Genomic DNA, 22,334 nt, shown 5'->3' with positions numbered 1-22,334 from the left:
CATAGCCGTAAAGCTGCATTTCAGCCGAGCTCTCAGCTAAGTAAAATCTGTTTTGATATTTGTGTAAAAGTTTATTGGATATCTTCATATTTTACTAAATATTTAGTGTTTCTAGTGTTTCTTCTTCAATCTAACTGTATATTTTTCACTCTACCCCTTGTTTCTGTAGGTAAACTTAGGTACCATTGTTGGTACAGCCTTTTCCCTTACCCTTGTGGTATTTCTTCAATACCATAGTTGGTATTGCTTTCTCTTGCCTAAACTGTTAGCCTTTATCTCTATTCAGGTGTTTCTCTTTCTTCACATATACAGTGTGTTGTACTTTTGGTATTTTTCTTGTGACTTCTTGTGTTTTTTGAACTGAGTGACTTCATTATTGTTGGATTATACAGTTGGTTGTGGTGTCCTTTCTATTAATATGTTGGATAAGAAGGGTACCTCTGGCTTTAAGCATTGTAGTTCTTGTAAGGGCAAGTTACCTAACAGTGAGTTGCATGATGACTGTATATACTGTTTGGGAGTGGCCCACCTTTTGGTGCAGCCACCATGTGATATTTGTCAAAGTTTCAGCCAACGCACTCTTAATGAGAGCAAAAATAAACTCATTCTGAAGGGGTTACTCAAGTCTCCCTTCTCAGAGGCCATTTCTACAATGGAGGTCTCAACCCCTCCTTCTAAGGACAAAAAGAGATCCCATTCTGTTCCTTCTTCACCATCGGGTGATCAGAACAAACCTGGGAAATCTAAGGTCCCCAAGTTATCGTTGGAGCATAAGTCTGCCTTTTCGGCTCTACCTTCCTTGGCTCTGATATCTCAAAACCTTCAATACCGACGCCTGTATTGGCACAGACCCTGCCTCCGGCACCGATCATAGATCTTATTACGCCTATTTTGATTTCGGCACCTGTAGCTAGTTCGGCTCAGGGCACACCTTTAACTTTGACTCCCATTTTGGAACCGACTGTCTCAGCTCCGAGTGCCACTTCGGCACCGAGTGTTGTACCGACTTCACTGGATCTGACCCCTTTGCTCTCAAAATTAGAGACTTCGGTGCTGGCAGGCATTGCACCAATGGACCCGATACTCCCCCTCATTAGACCCATTTCTAGGGCAAGCATATAGCCCTTTTCTTGAACATTCTGACTCCCCGTCTGGAGTATCCACTAGATCCACCGGGATCCTTTTGGAACACAACATGGTGCTTCTTGTGGACCAGATGTTAGTAGCCAGGGGGATTCCATCACTTTCTAAAACCCATCCATCTGCTGGACTTGGGTTGACTTATCCGTGGACTCCATCTTACACTCATCCTTCAACCATCTAGGTTCCAAAGCCTTCTGTTCCGACATTCTTCTTGGACCCCACTTTCTCAGCGCCTACAGTGCACCTCGCTCTGGCTCCAAGTTTGTCCCTTTGGTCTTCGGTTCCTGTCGAACCAGTCCTTCCTCAATCTGGGAATTGGGGGATGGGGCTCGTTGGCCCAGGGTATGGTGCCAGCTTTCTCCTCAGTTCCCTCCTTGGTGACGATGGCTGCGTCCGCGCTGATCTTGCTTGAACCTCCACCAGTGGGGGTGGGACTGTCAGAGTGGGGTGTGACCCCAGTCCCGAGGTTGTCTTTCTTGGTTCTGGGCTCCCATCCCTCTTCGGGCAGGCGGGCCTGCCTTCCGTGCGATGGAGAGGGCTTTTGCTTCTGGTAGCACTCCTATGATGTTGGAATCCCAGTTCTTGCCCATTTGAGCTGCAGCTGTCACAGACCACCCCCCAGGACACTGGGCAGAAAAGCCTCAGGACATCCCTGTTCAGGGTATCCACTCTTCCAAGTCCTCTTCAGAGAACCCCACTGAGGAGCCCCCTCGAAAGAAGACGTGTAAGAGGAAGCATGTGGACTGACCTGAGGAGTCCTTAATGGAAGACATGGATTACGATGATGGTGAAGGGTCCTCACGGTCACCTCCTGATGATGTCTCCTTTGGGGACATCCTGGAAATGTTAAAACAGAGAAATGACTGGAAGCCCTCCAACCCTTTGTCTGAGGAGTCCGTGTTCTTGCAGGCTTTTCATGCCTGGCCATCTACCTCTTGGGTGACCCCACCTGCCAATGAACTTGTCCAGCTCATCATGCAGCACACATGGAAGAACCCTGATTCTATTGAGGCGATCCCCCGGAGATCAGACAAAATTCCGTTCCCTCCTGCTGAGAATCCACACTGGTCTAAAGGGTTACCAATTGACACTATGGTGGTGGCAGTGGCCACAAAAAAGGACTTGACTGAGGAAAATCCTGCTGTTCACCTGCCCAACAGGGAGTCCTGGGCAGTGAACAGACTTGGGAAGAGTGTTTTTGCATCAGGGACCTTTGCTATATAGTCCCTGAATTATTTGGCACATTTTACAAGGCTCCAGAGGGACTTGATCTCCGAACTCCCTGGGACACTCACAGGAAAGTTGTCTGACAAGTCAGGGACAAAGTGGCCTCGCAACCCTGGAATCAATATCCAATTCATCCGTGAGGTTGCTCTAACACATGACCGAAGGGGCAGCTAGAGCGGTGGGTTCAGGCATTGTTATGAAACGTCATGCCTAGATGCGCATCTGTGACCTCATGGATCCCTTCAAGTCTTCCTTTCTGAATGGTCCCATTGAAGCTTCATCCCCCTTTGGCTCCAAGGTGAAGGACACGCTAGCCAGGTGTGAGCAAGATGGAAAAACCCTGTCTGCCATAGACCTATGATTTTCCAACCCTCAATGTACCTTCTCCAAGAATCAGAGGAGTGGGAAAATGTGGCATAAGAAATCTCAGGTTCTTTTCTGTGCCACACATGGTGATGATACCCCCAGAAGTAGAGGGGGTAATAATTCTGGAAGACACCCCTAAAGAGGCAGAGGGGGTCCTTGCAACCAAGGCTCCGGGGACTCTATATCTGGACAGCTTTATCAGCGCTCCTGAGGGGCGGCCCGATTGCTTAACTCTAGAAGCAGTTGGGGTTGTTTCTCTCTGCACCAAGCTGCCTGGCACTCCATCACCACCGATCATTGGGTGCAGAAGATTATCATCAGAGGTTACACCGTTCCCCTTTCTTGTCCACCAAATTTCCCAAGAAAACTTCTCGACGTGCTACCCAGTCAAAGGGAAGCAGCAGCTTCAGAGATTATAAAGCTGTCTCAAAAAAGAGTCATCCAACTAGTCCCACCAGACCAGCATGGATCTGCATTTTACTCGAGATTCTTTTTGGTGCCAAAAAAGACAGGGTACTGGAGACCCTTTTTGGATCTCAGCAGCTTAAACAAGTCTGTAACCCAAACCAAATTCCGGATGGTCATGGTTTCAGTCCATCCTTCCCTTTTTAAGAAAAGACGATTGGATTGCTCTATAGATCTCCGGGACATGTATTACCTCATCAAGATGGACAAACGCTCCAGGAGTCTGTTTTGCTTCTGGCTGGGAGCTAGTCATTACCAATTCCGTGTCCTGCCATTCGGTCTCTCCACAGCCCTCAGAGTGTTCATGAAATGCATGGCAGTGGTAACAGCTCACTTGAGACTAAAAGGATTCCGGGTGTTTCCATATCTAGACGACTAGCTCCTTACAGCCCCCACCAAATATTTTCTGGTAACTGCCCTACAACATACTCTCTCTCTGGCAAAATTGTTGGGAATAACGGTACATTGGGAGAAATCAAATCTTATCCCTACACAACAAATAGAGTTCATTAGAGCAGTGTTCAATACTCAGTCCTGTCTGGTATCACTCCCTCTTCACAGACTTCACTGACTGAGGCTTCAAATCCAAGTGATTCTTTCAAAAACATCAGTCCCTGCAAGACAAGTTCTCCAAGCTATGGGTTCTATGGCTGCATCAATTCCAGTAGTGCCTCTAGCAAAGCTACATATGCGAATTCTGCAATGGCTCCTTCTGTGTCAATGGTTCCCAAACTGTCAACCCCTGGATTACAAAATTCGAATAACCAACTCCTGCAAGCAGAACCTGCTTTGGTGGATGAGGCCAGAATGAAGATCTTTTGAGCTGACCTTTTCAGCCCTCCCAGCCCACAGCCATTGTGACCATGGATGCTTCCCTGATCGGGTGGGGGGACCATTTTCAGGGAAAGACTGTCCAAGGCACATGGTCTACCTAGGATGCCTACCTGCATATCAATGTCCTAGAACTGAGGGCCATGCTGTTAGCGTTGCAGGCATTCCATGGGGCTGTCCCCTCCGGGACAATTGCAATTAAATCAGACAATATGTAAGTGGTCTGATACATCAACAAGCAAGGAGGAACCAAGTCCTACCCCCTTTGTCGAGAAGCCATGAGAATCTGGCAGTAGGCAATAGCTTCCACCCACTTCCTGATAGCAATGCATATCCCGGGGAGCTCCAATGTGATTGCAGACAAGCCGAGCAGATGCATCCTCATGCCCCATGAGTGGTCCCTCAACCCCAAGGTGGCGTCTGTAATCTTCAGCCACTGGGGCCAGCCCAGCTGCGATCTTTTTGCCTCTCCATCAAACACCAAGTGCAGCAGCTACTTCGCCCTACTTCCCCTGCAGGGGGAGTCACTGAGGGATGCTCTGATCCATGATTGTCCCATGGGACTTCTCTACACTTATCCTCCCATTCCTCTGATCCCACAAGTTCTACAGAAAGCTCTTCGGTTGAGATGCAAGGTAATCCTCATAGCCCCATTCTGGCCTTGACAAGTTTGGTTCCCCTTTCTTTGGCCTCACCTGGTATTCCTGCCGTGGATTCTGGACCCTCTATCAGATCTGATCACTCACCCCAAGGGCTGAGTCACCTGAACCTGTCCTCTGTCAAGCTGACAGCTTGGTTTCTCCACTTCGGCTAGTCACCAGCTTCTATTTACAGGAAACCCACCTACTCTAATGCATTCTTGTTTTACACTAGTGAACACCCTTACCATCAGAAGAAGGCAATTGTAAAAGGCCAGATGGTAAGGGCTGGCAAGGATGGTTACTGAGGATGTAGATTTTGATTTGGAATGTGAAAAGTTAAAATCTATGTTCCTGAGTAGGGGGTATCCTTATAAATTACTTGTTGATATAATGACTGAAGTGAGAAATAAGAGATCAATTGGCGTGTTTAAACCCATTTTGGCTAGTAGGGCTCAGGCAGATGACAATGTCGTTAACATTAGCCAAGTTATACTACAGAATGGCACAACTGTTGATGAAGATAAACCACTCCATCTCAGTTTCCTGTCCACTTTTTCAAACACTACCATAAGGGTCGAGGAGATTTTCATTAAAAATTGGGCGGTTATTTTGGAAGAACCTTCTATTTGTACTAAATTAGGTATCAGACCTCACTTCACATTCAGGAGAGGTTTGAATCTCAAAAATTTATTAGAGAACCACAAGAAAAGGAATCATGGTCATTCTCAACGGGCACATATAGGTATGCGTAAATGTGGGCATTGTACACAATGCAAATATATTCAGGTGAGCACTACTGCTAACATTAATCATAAGAATTATAAAATGAATGGTTCCTTTAATTGTGAGTCTAAAGCAGTTGTGTACGTAGCATGTTGTCAATTTTGTCCCTCATTTTACATAGGGAAGACCTAGTGGAAATTAAGACAGAGAATATACGAGCACTGCTATGCAGTTAGTAAAGGGGATGTCAATAATGCTCTTGCGAGGCATGTTTTGCAATTTCCAACTCATGAGTTTTTATTTTTAGTTGTACATCAGACCCCTTTAGATCCGAGAGGGGGGCCTTGGCAACTACTACTTGAACAGAATGAGTTGTATTGGCAAATTAAAACTGCTGCATATATTTTTCCCGGATTAAATGATTATGTTTCTATCAAAAGTGTTTTAAAACTGAAAGCATTGAATAGATAAGCTAACAATTTCATTTATAAGTATGTTTATATAGTATATATAGGTTTTTTTAAAAAAGTTAGCATAATTAACCAGTTTTAATTCACATTTTAATTTTAATTTTTATATTTATATAATAGTGTTGTAGCACAGTTGGTTTAAGCTAACATGTATTCAAAATTTACTTAAAACATATGTTATGTAAACAGATATGTGCTTAATTGTATACATATAATGTATGCATAGAGTGGTTTTTCATTTTTTCTTCTTTTTATAGTTTCTTTCTTGTGCCATTTTGGGGACTATTATTTTATTTAATATATATTATTATTGTTTTTTTCTAAGTTTCCTAGCAGCATTTAGTATGTAATCTATTATATATTTTGTAAACCATTATTAATATTTGTGAGTTAATATTGTACATGGTGTTTTAGCATTGTATTCAAATTGTGTAAGGTTATTTTTATATATATGAATTTTGGTATTTTAATTGATTAATTAATTGATTGGTTTTTAGAGATTAAATTATAAATCAATTTAGTGATAAGACTATATAAATGTATTATTTGAGGTTGTTCTTGGTCTGATGAAGGTGGGACATTTTCACCACCAAAAGCGCTTACCTAATAAAAGATTTTGGTTGCAGTGATTATAGCGTAACTTTTTACCAGCTTTTTTTACCAGCTTTCTCCTACCACTTCACTTGTTTATTTTGTGCTTTTAAGTGGTTTTTGGCTTTCATTTGTGTGTAGTCCATTGATCTACCAGTGTTTTTTACGAATTTTGCCAATAGAGAAGAATATTGCCTTCACACCTTAGACGTACATAGACAATTAAGGTTTTACCTAGAGAGGACCAAACCTATCTGTAAATCTGAACAGCTTTTAATCTCCTTTTTGGGACCCAAAATGGGAGAGGCTGTTTCCAAGGTTACATTATCAAAATGGCTACTCTGATGATGCCCTAGGACGTGAGGGTGAAAGCACTTAGTTCTACGATTTTGCTGTTCTTGTTTTGGTCCTGTGGTGTAATAAAGACTTCATTTTAATTCCAATGATTCAAGGCTACTGGGATTTCCTTGGTTACAAGTTTTTACCTTGCAGTTCGTTTTTTACAAACCTTCTCAGTGACCTGTTTGATCTTGGATTGTTGTAGTTGAACGGCCCGTACAAGATTTGTTACATGCCTTGCTGAATATCGGTGAGCACTATGAAACTGCTGAATTATTGGCTTTAACATCGCACATTTTCTAAATCTACGAGCTACGCTACAAGCTACTCTACATATTTGCGTGAAGCCGTTTGGCAAGTTTCCTTTATTCATTTATTCATTTGAGGTAACTATTTAGTACTTCCTCATTGAACAAACTGTGCCAGCTGTGCTATGTAATTTTCTGTTATACAGCAACGGTTGATTTTTGCAAACTACAACGTTGTTATAGACATTGAAGCATAACGTGAAACATCATCTTACATCAACCTAGCTTTTTTGGTTTATGTACTGACAACTGACTTAAAACATTGTTACGAACATTTTTTGCACCGTGAACTGCTTTTAAACACAGACAGCAATAGCGGCAACTGTGTCTTTGGTTTTTTACATGTTTCACTTTTCTAAACAGCCGTGGTTATCAACTAAGTGAACCTTTACTTGTTCTTAAACACAGTCTACTGTGTTTTTCCAACAGTGACTTGAAAGTCCGTATTTTTTAACAGATTTTACAACAGCATTAGCCAGCGTGTTTTTGACAGACTGTATGCATAAGAACTATAACGTTTCAATGACAACAGCTGTGGAGTATTAGTTCATTTATTCACGTCTTTTCATTGTCTTTACAGGAGTGCAATTTAACTGACACTGGGTAAGGAATACTGAAATCACTAACGGAGTTCATTTCAGTATCAGCTCGCTATTTGTTTTATCCGTTACAAGTGCTGTACGGATAATACATTTTATTTTGGTCATCCAACTATGTTGCTGGTTTTTTACTTGCGATCATTTCAATTTAGGTACTAAGTCATACCATTCCAACACCAATAAACTACTTGGGCGTATCAACGTTTCAATCGGTTTTTACTTGGTCTACTCTTTTTTAATTGAGACGTGTTTTCTTTGACAATTTATTTAGCTGACTGTTGAACTTCACATCAGCACCAGACAAGTTCTTGTGTTAATTCTTATTCTATACTACAGGTCTAACGACCATCTATATTCATCTGTGGTGTTGTGCTACAGCTTCTAGTACCTGTGGTGTTGTGCTACAGGTTCCAGTAAGTCTTTACCCACTACACTTCCACCATGCAGCGGTTATTGCAAGAGCACCTGGACATCACTAATAAGCTCATCAAAGCATTGCATGATCAGCAACACAATGCAGGGACTGAAGGTGATTTGGTCATCACAGAATCACAGGAACAACTTCTCACCCTGCATTCCACACCCAACACAAGTCTACATGGGCGTGGGATGAGACAATGTTCCAACAGCCCTTTAAGGCAAGTGGAGGTGCAAGATAGAGGGCATGCAGCTGGAACACATATGAACACTGACTCTAACCATGACAACAGATGCCACAGTGGTCACAACCACAACCAGATATCACGACGGGGTGAATCGAATAGGAACATTCCTTTGGATAGGCATTTGGACTTACACGCATTTCTTTCTGCCCCTTCATTAAACAGAGATGGTCCAGTAGTAACAAGAGACTTGGGTACTTTGAATTCACGTTTTTCAGAGTTTGAAAAAACACTCAAGAACTTCAAATCCTTACAGATGGACAACGCGTTCTTAGAACGCAGTTTAGAATTAAAACAGGTCCCTAAGGGACTACGTATATTTAAATTGCCTAATGTTTTTTTGGAGGGTACATCTTTTTTTACTGAATTGACACAACTGTTTGATAAAACTGGGTTGGAACTTTTGAAACTTATTATTCGTAACAAGACTGACAAATTACAAGTATTAAAGGAAAGGTTATGTAGTTTAGACAATGACATTAAGATGGATTTACTATTTGAGCATAACAAATTCAGATTGGAAAATATTTTTAAAGATTTGGACAGGTTTATTAATAAGGGCTTGGAAATCAAAAATACTAAGATTGAAAGAGACAGCCATGATTATAGAAACAATAGAGCCTATGTGCACTTTAGAGAGTACAAAAACATGAAACGTATTAGTCAGAACCATGTCAATTTTAGTGATGAAAGAGTTAGAAATCAGTTCAATTCAATTGACAATCAGGACAACATACATCGAGGTGATGTCAATGATGTTAATAACACCAATCATAATGACGAATGTTTAGAGTCAGATTTTTTAGATCAGCCCATATTAAGAAGGTCGGAGAGAATAAGGGAGAGACAGGGCAGTTACAATCAATATATTCCAAGAAATTACAACAACCGAGGCCCGAGAATGTCAAGATGGTGACATCAACAGTAATTAATCACAACACTGATTGTGACAATATTGATACAGTGAACAATTCACCTACTTGAAGTCACAATCCAAGCACAACAACTGATTAATACTGAAGTTTCTAACATCACGAGTTTATGTCAACATGATGTAGTCACTCCAAATTCATTTGATTGTCAAATTGTTACACATTCAGGTTTTAATTTGTACAACTATACTAGAAAGAATTTCGACAGTAAGTATTTGGATTTGTTCAGTAAAGGGTTCACATTCGTTCCAAATTTTAAGTTGGACATTGGTAAAGTTTTACTTAATTTAAAAATGTACACCAGGCTTTTAAATTTAAAATTATTTTTTCAAGACTCAAACACTTTATCTCAGGATTCCAACAACTTTACACTAAAACGTCACAGTACCTTTATTCCACCCCAGAACTATATGATACAAGTTTTTGAAAAGCTTTGTGAAACACATTTTAGAAGAACGTTGAATGAGAAGAATATTTTTAAACATAATTTAACGTCAGCTGAAAAATTTTGTCTACAAGAATTAAAAAGTTCTGACAAATTCAGAATCATGAAACCTGACAAAGGTGGGGGGTGGTCATTATGCTAAATGTTGACTATGAGAACAAGATGCTTACACTTTTAGAGGATGAGGTAACTTATGAAAAGGTCAGTAGGCACGAGGTAAACAAAGCCTACGGCAAAATTGATTGGTTAACTTACGAATATTTAATGGATGGAAGGATTGACTCAGTGGTTTATCAATACATATCCGTGGAATTTCCTAAAATACCGTCTATTTTTGGAATTCCCAAAATTCATAAACACACTGACAATCCACCATTCAGACCAACTGTCTCAGCAATAGGTTCTAAGACTGAAGCTTTAGCAGCCTACATTGACTCCAAATGTAAAGATTTACTAACGAGATTACCACACATTGTAAGAGATTCATGGCATTGTCTTGACTCTATAAGACAATTTATTAATAATGTTGATGTCAACTATGATTTTGTGATGGCAACTGTGGATGTAATCAATCTTTTTACCGTGATTCCACATCAGGAAGGCACTGAGTTGTTTGAAACATGCCTTAACACACACAAACACAACAACAGAACTGAGAATCGACTAATATCTGAGATGTTAGAATTAGTTTTGGAGAATAATTTTATCTATTTTAACGGCAGTTATTTTAAACAACAAAAAGGAGTGGCTGTGGGAGCAAAATGTGCCCCTATTTACGCTAATCTTGTTCTGGCAGCATGGGAATATGAACACGTTTTCACTAGTAGTTATTGGGATAAAATTTATTATATTTACGTTATTTGGATGACATTTTGATTTTTTGGAGAGGTACTGAAGCACAATTTAATGAATTTATAATTTACGAGTCACATTTCTAACAATACAATTAATTTTTTGGATATTACAATTACCTTGAAGGATAATACATTTGAATCTAGCATTTACAGGAAGAAGACATATTCCAATTCATTTTTACACTTTGACAGCTGTCACCCTGCCCATCAGAAAAGAAATTTAGTAAAAGGACAGATGGTGAGGTTGTCAAGGATAGTGAGCAATGATGACACGTTCAAAAAGGAACTTGAAAAATTAAAAAACATGTTCATAAGTAGAGCCTACCCGGTAGATTTGGTTAACAATATAGGTCAGGACATTTGGATGAATAAATCAGTTTTATACAAATCTATTTTAAGATATGGATTAAATCCAAAAGAAGTTCCTAAATCTAAGGGTATAGGAAACGACATTTTAGTCATCCCATTCAATGAAAAATCAGACCAAATTGTTAAAGCGGTCTACGATTCTTGGAACATTGTTATTGAATCTAACAAAGAATTGGTAAACGTTTTAGGTGACAAACCAAAAGTTACTTTCAGTAAAGGACAAAGTCTTAAAAGTATATTCGAAAATAGTACGAAATGTGACTTATTTACGAAATGTAAGATGAACAAATGAGGTGCATGTCGCACATGCAGGTTCATCAATAATGGACCATACCTCTCAATCATCAATTATGATAAGACTATTAGATGTCCAGGAGCGTGTAACTGCAACACAGTCATGGTGGTATACGTAGCTACTTGCACAGCATGCCAAGCTTTCTATGTAGGCAAAACTAACAGAAAGTTGAAAACAAGAATTATAGAGCATGTCAGTGATATTAGAAATCACAAGCAGACTAGTGCTTTATACACTCATAGCATTGGTTGCCTTAATTTTAAAAAAAATCCTGTTTTTTGTTATCGACAGAATTGTTCACACCAATGCACAACAAGGGGGTGATACTAAGAGTTTACTAGAAGCCAAAGAATGTCTTTGGCAACTTAGATTAAATGCAAGCAAGGATCCAGGAATTAATGATCAAATTTCTATAGCTAGTATACTTAAGCTAAAATCTCAGTTTATTTAATGACCTTCATAGCCACTAATCCTTATGTATTAAATTTGCTTTAAACTCAATAAAATCACTCAACTATTATTATTTATGGACACACTCAACATTTATACACATATCAACTTCTTTTCCAACACATTTCACATTCATTCACAATTTTACAATTTATTCATAATTGAACTACACCTGCAGGGCGAGTATATGTTTCATAAATGATTTTGTATATATTCATTATGATTCCACATGTCACTCCTCAATTCATGTTATCCACCACTTTTCTAAGGAAAGTTTTTTAAGGAAAATTATTAAATTCATTTTTATAGTAATATACATATAAGATGTTTTAATTAATATTATACATTTAACATTTCATTAGATCTCTATTTCAGTTTCATTAAATTCATTAATTTCATTAATTTTATGGTTATTGTAACTGTATGAATTGATAACATTTAATCTGTGACCTTGTTACAAACACTGTTTACATATTTTCATATTCTACATACATTTTTTTAAAAAAGTTTTATATTTTTACTACAGTTATTTATTTATTTATTCACATACAAACAATTTACTATAGTATTTTTTAAACATCCAAATACACTCAATTAGTATTTAGATAAAATCCAGTTCTGCAATTTCAATTTTAGTACACATCATTGCAACAACCTCAATATAGCTTATTAATTCATACGGAAATGTTATGTTAGGAACTTACATTCTTTGTTTCACATTATACATTTAGTATGGTTTTACTCACATTATTCACATAAAAGAAGTTTATTCTTTATTTTAGACAAATACATTGTGTATAAGACCTCCAGTTATACACATTATATTCTAGTTCATGTCTAAATGCATTTCAAGTCAGTTATTTTATATTTTTACTGGACTTGTTACTTTAAAAGACAAGAGGTTTTATTGTATTAATTAGAATATTGTTTGATTGATTGATTACGTTACTATTTAATTTAATTAATCAAGTAGTACCTGTATTTAAGGGATGATGTGTTTTTCTGTTAATTTGTACTCTGATGATGCCCTAGGACGTGAGGGTGAAAGCGCTTAGTTCTACGATTTTGCTGTTCTTGTTTTGGTCCTGTGGTGTAATAAAGACTTCATTTTAATTCCAATGATTCAAGGCTACTGGGATTTCCTTGGTTACAAGTTTTTACCTTGCAGTTCGTTTTTTACAAAACTTCTATAGCATTCCATTCCAGGGCTTCCATGGATGACATCTGTGCAGCAGCAACTAGGACTAAGCCTCATACCTTTATCAATCATTACAAATTGGACCTGGTCTCCAGGGGGAGAGCTGCCTTCGGCTCAATGGTACTCAGTAATGTTCTTCCATAAGGGCTGCCCATGGACCTCAAGGTAGCTTGAGATTCTGTCCCATCAGTGATGAATGGAAAGAAGATGAACAACATCAGATAAAGAAGTTATGTCTTACCATAACGTTCCATCTGTGTTGTTCATCTTCTTTCATTCATCACTTCCCACCCTCCTTCCCTCTCCAAAGGCTCCTGGTGGATACTTTGGGTCTAAGTGATGCACTAGGGTACTTGCATAGAAGTGGCCTCGGCTTTACTTCTTTTCGTAGCAAACTCGATCTGAGGAAACAGGAAGAAGGGCATTCTGGGTAGAGACTTAGCTCAAGAGTTTTTTTGGCTAGCGCGAGCTTGGTAATAGGCTGACTTGGTTCCGAGGGCACGGAACCAAACCCCATCGGTGATGAATGAAAGAAGATGAACAACACAGATGGAATGTTATGGTAAGACATAACTTCTTTTTTCTAGTACCCATATCATGTTCCAAATCTGAATACATCATAGAAAATGTGATGTCCTATCCATTATAACATTTAATTAGTTAAAATGCTGTTATTTCAGATCTTGCATTGTTTTTAGTGCACATTTGCTCAACCTGCTCAGTCTTGAATTAGGTTCCCTAATGATTTTCAGAACTTCCATTTTCATTTTTTGTAGTACAACTCCATTTTGTAACAGCTGTAAGCCCAGGGTTTCATGGGACTACAACATCTGCTGGTGCTTCAGCCTACTACTACACATTTGTAAAGAACAAAGTATCTTACAAATCAACCAGAAAGCCCCTGCTCCCCCAAAAATCAATTTACAAACCTTTTGTCTTGTGTGTCCAACAATGGAGGGGAACACAGATTGAGGGGCATCTTCACCAGCAAAGCCAGCTTTGCAAAAACCAGATCCATTATCGATAACAACTGTGACAATTATATCATCTGCCATTGTATCTAGAAAGATTTAAAAAAAAAGTCAGTCTAAGGTTGTCATCGATAGTATCACTGTCTGCCACTATATCTGAGGCGGAGATGTAATGTAAATAAGTCTAGAAAATGTGTTGGGAGGTTAGCAACCCTCCAAAGGTGTACATTAATGCATAGGGAGAACCCCAAAAAAATAAGAGTAGCTACTCATGGTGCTAAATTTATGTACCATGAAAAAGAAATGTTCAAAATGCCAGCATTTTTTCACTTGTTAAATTGTACTTACTGTTTCTCTGGAGTATTTTAGTTATGTACCAAAAGTCCAAATGTCTAATGCAAGTCACTTTATTCAAACGCAAAGCTTTCAAGCCCCAATGGCTCTTTATTAGTTCAGAATACAAACTCACAGTGATATCTCATTATATATAGTGAAAATCATAATAAAGCCAGACTACCAATCATCTTATTAAAAGTCATGAGTGGAGGAGCTCCCTGGTCAGCCTCAGTAAGAAGCTGAGATCCCTTATAAGATCCTCCAAAGCTAGCTACGAAAACAAAATCGCCACTAAATACAAGGACAACCACAAAGCACTCTATAGCTATGTCAAGAATCTAGATGGCAACACCCAGATCTGCTCTGAGTTACAGCACAAAAGCACGAAAATTACAGAACCAACTGATATTGCCATCATCTTGGCAGATCGGTTCAGTGCTAATTTTACCCCCCTCTCACCCCCTAAAAGGCCCATATCTATACAGGAAGAATGCAGAGTTCCTGTAATCTCAACTATGCAGGTAAAAGTTGCACTCTCTAAAGCCAAAAACACAGCATCCATGGGACCATACAACACCCCAGGCTGTGTTTTACATGAACTTCAGAACGAACTGGCTCCCCACTTAAGCACCATGTTCAATAATAGCCTCGCATCAGACTTTGTGCCCACTGAATGGCGCACAGCAACAGTTATCCCACTCCACAAAGGGGGAGCCACCACTGATCCTGGGAGCTATCGACCTATTAGCTTGACGAGCCTGGTCTGCAAGGCCATGAAACGTATTATCATGGAACTCATAAACAAAGACATTGGTAACCTCCAAACTCTGGATCCCACCCAGTTCGGGTTTGTGAAAGGCAGATAATGCCTCCTGAACCTGATCGGCTTCTTTGATGCAGTCACCAAAGCCGTGGATGAGGGTAAGGTGGTTCACACAGCCTATCTTGACCTCGCCAAGGCTTTCGACACCATCCCCCATTCTGGAATTCTAGCTAAACTCACTAAACTAGGTATAAATCCCTACATCATTAAATGGGTTGCCAACTGGCTCACTGACAGAACCCACACTGTAAAAGTTGCAGACTCCAAATCTGACCTCAAGTGGAGTGCCACAGGGTTCCATCCTGGGACCTCTGCTATTTGGTATCTACTTCTCTGAAATACAGGCTAACACAGAAGGCCTCTGGCTGACGAAGTTCGCAGATGACTGCAAACTAGGAGCCGTAGTCAAGTCCCCAAATGATGTGGGCATCCTACAGAAGGGCCTCACTGAGACAGATGCCTGGTGTCAGAGCCATGGCCTCAAGCTCAATTCCAAAATGTGCAGTGTCATCCCCTTTGGTAAAAACTCTGTACCCATGAACTACCACATAAGCAGCAATCTACTTAACACCGAATGCGTGATGAGACCTTGGGACCCAGGAGGACAGTAGTCTCTCCTTTGATAGTCACATCACCACAGTAGTCAGGAAGTCCTACATGGCACACCTCATCATAAAAGGGTTCTCATCCAGGAAAAAAAGAGGTCATTGTTCCCCTCTACTCGTCACTCATTAGACCCATTATAGAGTGCAATGTCCCTTTTGGAATGTACCTCACAAGACATCTGCAGCAGCTGGAAAGGCCACAGAAGTACCTCACAAAGAGGATTACTGGCCTCAAACAAATGCCCTACACTGACCGCCTCAAATAACTCCAGCTTTACTCCATAGCATATCGCCTACTCCGAGGTGATCTCTGCCTAACATATAAAGCTATGTCAAACCCAGAGCTGTTGGACATGCTACACCTAAAGAAATCCCAATCCCTCCAAGCTACATGCTTTAGGGACCTAAACCTTGTCACCGCAATAAACAGGACACGCTGGAGGGATAGATTCCTGTCCCAGAGACTTCCTATACTCTGGAACAAGCTACCCATCTATGTCAAGCAAAGTTCTTCATTAGCACTCTTCAAGAAAAATCTTGATGAGTGGATGGGAAATAGGAAATACACCCTGGGAATCACTTCTGTGTCTCTGCTGGACAGTGGCACAGGAAAATAACTTTCTTGGGTGGCGTAAGCTATGGTACCTTGCTGGCTAGGCTTACGTAGGCCCTTGGGCCGATAGCCTAGTACCTACCTATGAACCTATGAACCTATGTAACCTTCAATAAAATAGTAATGTATTACTACTCTATTGAAGGTCACATGACTTTTAATAAGATGATTAAGTTTCATTCATTTTCTCTAATTTAACTTCATTAATTTAAGAGTAAACAGTAATCACCCAATTAATCTGTGGATTGTGCTATCTTGTAACACCTGAATTAATAAAATGACAAATTACAGTATTATCTGAAATAACATATGATCAGACAGTTTTATAGCCCATCATTTACAAAATAAAAACATATACAATGGTAGGAAGGTAAAAAATATTAAGCTAAAATTTGCTTTTCACATCAAGCAACCCAGGCAGTAGGACTACTTAACAAATACATTCTATAACACTCACTTAATTTCTCCAGTCAAGTCAGAAAAATGTTAAACAATAACTGTACATATGTATGTGAACTTTGCTAACTTCCATTGTGTTGGAGTTGGATTCTATTACATCATTGGTATGTGTCATTTTTTCCAAGAATCAGAAAATTACAAATAAAAAGTCTGAAAACAAAAGATTTGCAGTTCATCTCATAACACTTGATACTGTACTGAGATTTTTCTTTTTTACCTATGGGAGAAGTTTGGGTGGCAAATATGGAACATCACACTGGCAATATAACTTCCTTAAAAATGAAAACATGGACAGATCATAATAACTCAAGTTATAGCAACATGGATTGCTGTGTTTCTTCTTTGCAATATTCAGTGCATCTGACAAAATAAAAGTCGCACAAAGTATCAGAAGATACCGCTAATATCAGTAAATATTAGCAGTATACTAAACTAAATAAATTGCCACTTTTCTTCTCTTTTCAGTATGCAGTGAAAAATTAGTAGCCTTGCAAAACCTATGCCCTTTAGCTTGCTTTCTTAAGACATTATTAATTTGGCCAGTCACCTTTACAACTGTATCCCTTTGCATAGTCTAAAGTCATGGCAACAAATATTAATTGACTGTGTTTTATTTTACTCTTACAAACTGACCTTAAAATAGTGTGCCTCATGTTACCTTGTGCCCTGCAAAACTAAGAAGTGGAAGCAATATTTTATATTGTAAAATGTAATTAAAAGTAAAAGAAATTAAGGCAATATTTTATATCGGAAAATGTAATTAAAAGGAATCAACATTTTAAAACTGAATATGTAGATAAACTAAGTATAATGATGCCCTCAGGAAGATAATAGACCTTCCATGGGTGGGGAGACACATTGATTGTGGTGTTGGGCCTTAAAACACCCCTGGGTGGTCTGTTATTTCCATGTAATGCCTACCCTGATTGGCCTTACAGTTTGATTAAAACCACTTTAAGCATGTACCTTTTGTGCCTAACTTGGTCTCAGTGATACTCACATGAAAGTCAGTAATTTGTATTTGTAGTACAGATGATTTAATCAGGTGTAAAAAATGTTCTGGGTCAGTAGGTCCCTTCAAAAAAAAAAAAAAAAATGCAGTGGCCATGACACCACTCACCCATTCAATCTGTTCAATGTGTGACCTTTCTCGCTGTATTCAGGTGTCAGTGTAAGTCACAAGAAAGCAGCAGGCTTGTTCAACAAAACACGTTCTTCCATGTTCTTTTACCAGGATTTGCAGAGGTCTTCTTTGTTTAGAAAATCATTATAGATCTGTAATGGAATACATGAGAATGATCTGCCCTCTGTCCTTTGCTGGAACATTCTTCTTTGTCTTAGAGAATTGATGTAAAAGTGCAGACCAAGTCGAGGCAGAGATCTGCTTTTAGAAGAGGTTGCAAACATCTTCTACACCTTTGGAAATCACTAGAAATCTGCAATGAATGGATAGACCAGTATGCATATTTACAAGGGAGACACTACTTTTGTAGTCATGTTAGGATCTGGCAAGTGTCATCATTTTGTTCAAATGGCTAGTAGAAAGGCAGCACAGAATTCAATAGATAATGAAAGACTAAGGCTAACTCAGGAAGAATGCATGAAAGCATTGATGACTCCAAAAACTATTGATGAACTTAAGTTTCCACTGAATAAACTTAAAGCCATTTTGTTTATTAATTGGTTAACTAAGTAAATCAATAAGTGACTATTTTCTGCTAAATTATAGGCTAGAACTCCATCAAAGGTCACTCATAGGGTCACTGTGAGACATGCTAGTTTCACTAACAAATTGACAGTCATTTATCAATAGTTCTGTAAATACTGGACTGTATCCTTTAGAACTAAAGGAGTATGTTCCTTGCATCATGGCATATAGGACACAATGCATGGGAGATATGAATACACAATTTTAGTAGAAGACTGAGGAATGCACATTTTTATTTAACCACTCCAGTGGAAGGAGATAATGATAGATTAAGAAAGCCATCCATTTCTTATCTGATGACACTGTCTGTGTGCTGAATTGGTCAAGTAGACAGGGTAATTAATGCACATTCTGCTAAAACTACACTTGACCATGTCAGTTTACAGATCAATGGACATCGAGAACTGTGCAAAGGTGTGTTGAGTATGTGTCAGGGTCTTTTTTATATCACTGAGGAAGATACAAATGGTCTTACTTTATTCAGTGCCACAGCACACTTTACTTCTATTTACTGTTTCCAGGTCATATTATAAACTAGAAAGGAGAAAGGAAAATCACCCTGTACTACAAAAACAATAACCAAACATTATTACATATGACAATGGTCTTCTTTATTGCAGTAAAAAGCTTTAAGAGCCTCAGCCTATAGTCATGTCAAAACTTGCACATTTTCATTCCTGACAAGATTATATGCCAATGTTCTAGGCTCTTTTTGTTGCAGTAGAGTGAAGTGATATATGATAGTGTTTGACTACTACCTTCTTAAGACCACACATTTCTAAGAACAGAAAAAAAAGGAGAAACCAGACAGCTGGCTTTTTACCAGCTCCTTTCCAGTTACACTGGCATTCTGTGTCACCTCTCTCTCTCTCTCTCTCTCTCTCTCTCTCTCTCCCTCTTTCTCTCTCTCTCTCTCTCACTGCCCTTTTATTTTTTCCAGAAAAATCCAGTGGAGCCCTGCCAAATGTCAAATTACTTTTCTCATGACATCCTCTATTGTTTTGCAGTACCATCCTGTCTTATTCTGTTCTCTGTTGTTTACTGCTGTTTCCCCTTAAATCTTTATGGTAAAAATCCCATCTACAAACCCTGATGCAGTATACTATTGTTTGTACCTGAAATGTTTCAACTCTAAAAGACTGAGCATCCATCCTGTTAGTTTCTTAAGGAATCCTCTATTACCTTCCACATAGTGAAGCACACACGTACACACACACACACACACACACACACACACACACACACACACACACACACACACACACACACACAGTTTTAACATGTTTCACTATTGCACCAACAGATCGTGACCAACTGAATTTATGCAGATTTTTCTCATTTTTAGTGCTAGTAATATGCATACTTATTGGATTATTACTTCAGACAGATAATTTAAATGAATCTTAGCTCGTATGTGCACCTAACAGTGATATGGACAGTTATCAGCATTCCAGCAGATTAAAGGCACACGTTATCCAGGCTTAACATTAGGACACCCCAGCTGATAAATGGGTTCTTAGGTGTGTTTGCATACAAAACCAACGGAACAAAAGCAAAAACTTTATATTAAAATTTTAAAATCAGGAAAAAAGCCCAGACAATCCTTCTTTCACACACCAACGTTGGAAAAATGTACTTCTGTGGTAAAAACCACAGGACCATTCAGCTTTGCTTTCCCCTAAGTCTTACTGGAGTTTGCAAAACATATCAAGAATGACCACATATCAAGAATGACCAGGTACATCTGATGAAGGCTGTAAATGGCCTTGAACTGAGCCTTCCAAAATGATTTTCCTGTTTAGAAATGTGATGCAACTGTACACCACAGATCATTCAAAATAATATTTATATTAAATTCGTTATGACTCCTAATATTACATAATCTATCCTATGATTTCTTTAATCACAATGAGGAACCTATAATTCCTAAATACTGTTATAATTTAGAATAACCTTTCATCTGTACATTTTTTGCTGGCATATCTTGGTTCATTTTGTTGTCAAAGCACTGTCAGGGTTATCTGCACTTTGTCAACTGTATGAATGCATCAGTGTTGTCTTTGTTGCTGTTCCTAAGAGTGACATATTTGTATTTAGTCATTGTATTAGCTGAATTTATATTTGTACTGCCTCTGCTCTTACTCTGATAGTGGATTTACTGCATCCTTTATTCAGCACTCTGAGTTTACTGCCAACATCTTTAAACATGAAATACTTTGGTGTTTCCGTGTCACTCACAGTTGCAAGGCAAAGCAACTATAACTTGCTCTTAGTTGCAGAGCAGCAGTAAAACAGAATTTAGGTCTTTTAAGTCTTACCAAAAATTAAGGCAGCACGTTTTAAGGACTAGCTAAGAATGATGATCAGTGATGGAGCGTGACCTCAACAAAGAAAAATCAGCACTTTAAAGTGCTTCTGGTAATACAAAGATAAAACAGACCTTTTAAGGATTAGCTTAGGGTGCCTGAGAGAGTATAAGCTACGAGTGTCTTCTGAGATGCACCTGCTAAGGAGACCAAATATCCAGTGGTAGAAAGGATTTAATAACACTGGAAACAGTATATGTTTAAGCAGACTGCAGAGCTGTGATTCACAGCAGCACAATATTCTCTTATTTGCAGTAAGAGCTAGGTGTAGAGGCAGTGAAGTATAGTATTTTTAGCACACACACACACACACACACACACACACACACACACACACACACACACACACACACACACACACACACACACACACACACACACAAGAAACCAGAACAAAGCAGGACTTCTAAGCAAGTCTACAAAAAAGAAAAAATAGCAGGCTGTGAACAGGTCACACTTCTTCTTAGAGGCATCCAGTAAGGCACAACACTCAATTATCCCTGATTCTGCGGAATGTTACTTATTTAGCCCCTTATTTTTGATGCGTTCCTCACAAAATTTGTAATTTTCTAACAAATTGTTGAGGATTGCAACCACCAAATAATGACAGACATTTGAGTTTCAGACTTTATATCCTTCAGGCAATGCATGCTAATACCTGCTATCAGAACCCTAGCTAGGTATTCTGGCACCCTGTGCAGTTCCCTGATCTGGGAATCCTCCAGAACGTAAAGTAGAAGACCCCTCCCAAAAAGGTACTCTCCTAGCTGTGGATCAAAAAATCCTCTTCTCCAATGAATACTGTAGTCAACTGTTTGTCACAAATGCAACAAGTGACTTACTAAAACTAAATGCCACACACAAAACACTCACTTTAGCCTTAACTGCATACATGATATCAGTTTTGACTTCTGAATGCTGGTGCTGCACTATTGTCCAATCGCTTCTCCAGATAGTTCATAGGTTCATAGGTTGGTACTAGGCTATCAGCCCTAGGGCTTATACAAGCCTAGCCATAACAATTCCCTGTCTATTTCTTCCCACATTATTTACTTTCCTGGACCCCTGTCTAGCAGGGCGACTGACGTGATCCCTGGGGTGAATTTCCTTTCTCCCATCCAATCGTCAAGGTTCCTCTTGAAGAGGTCCAAAGAGGCACTCTGCTTGACATGTATGGGCAATCTATTCCAGAGTCTGGGGAGTCTCTGGGTCAGGAACCCATCCCTCCAGCATGTTTTGTTTATTGCGATGACAAGGTTTAGATCCCTGGAGCGTGTAGCTCTGAGGGATTGGGATTTCTTTAAGTGTAGCATGTCCAACAGCTCTGGGTTTGACATGGCCTTGTATGTTAAGCAGAGATCGCCTCTGAGTAGATGATATGGGACAGAGTATAGCTGGAGTTTTTTAATGTGGTCAGCGTAGGGCATCTGCTTTAGGCCTGTGATTCTTTTAGTGAGGTATTTCTGAGGCCTTTCCAGTTGTTGCAGATGTCTTGAGAGGTACATACCAAATGGGGCGTTGTATTCTATAATGGGTCTAATGAGG

General features: G+C 39.3%; 1 protein-coding gene across 1 annotated transcript in view; it reads right to left on the bottom strand.

Annotated features, from left to right (window-relative positions):
• The window catches only part of LOC122812970 (actin-like), a 69,092-nt gene extending 55,129 nt beyond the window's left edge, over nt 1–13,963 (bottom strand). The window contains exon 1 of the mRNA XM_044085062.1: nt 13,838–13,963. Coding sequence (XP_043940997.1) covers nt 13,838–13,963 — 126 coding nt within the window. The remainder of the gene's footprint in view (nt 1–13,837) is intronic.
• Between the last annotated feature and the right edge of the window lie 8,371 nt (nt 13,964–22,334).

The sequence above is a fragment of the Protopterus annectens genome, chromosome 10.part0 (genome assembly GCF_019279795.1).
Source record: "Protopterus annectens isolate FY-2018-M chromosome 10.part0, PAN1.0, whole genome shotgun sequence".
NCBI classification, from domain to species: domain Eukaryota; kingdom Metazoa; phylum Chordata; order Ceratodontiformes; family Protopteridae; genus Protopterus; species Protopterus annectens.
Note: the sequence above shows the minus strand (reverse complement) of the source record. Positions and strands in the feature narration are given on the sequence as shown.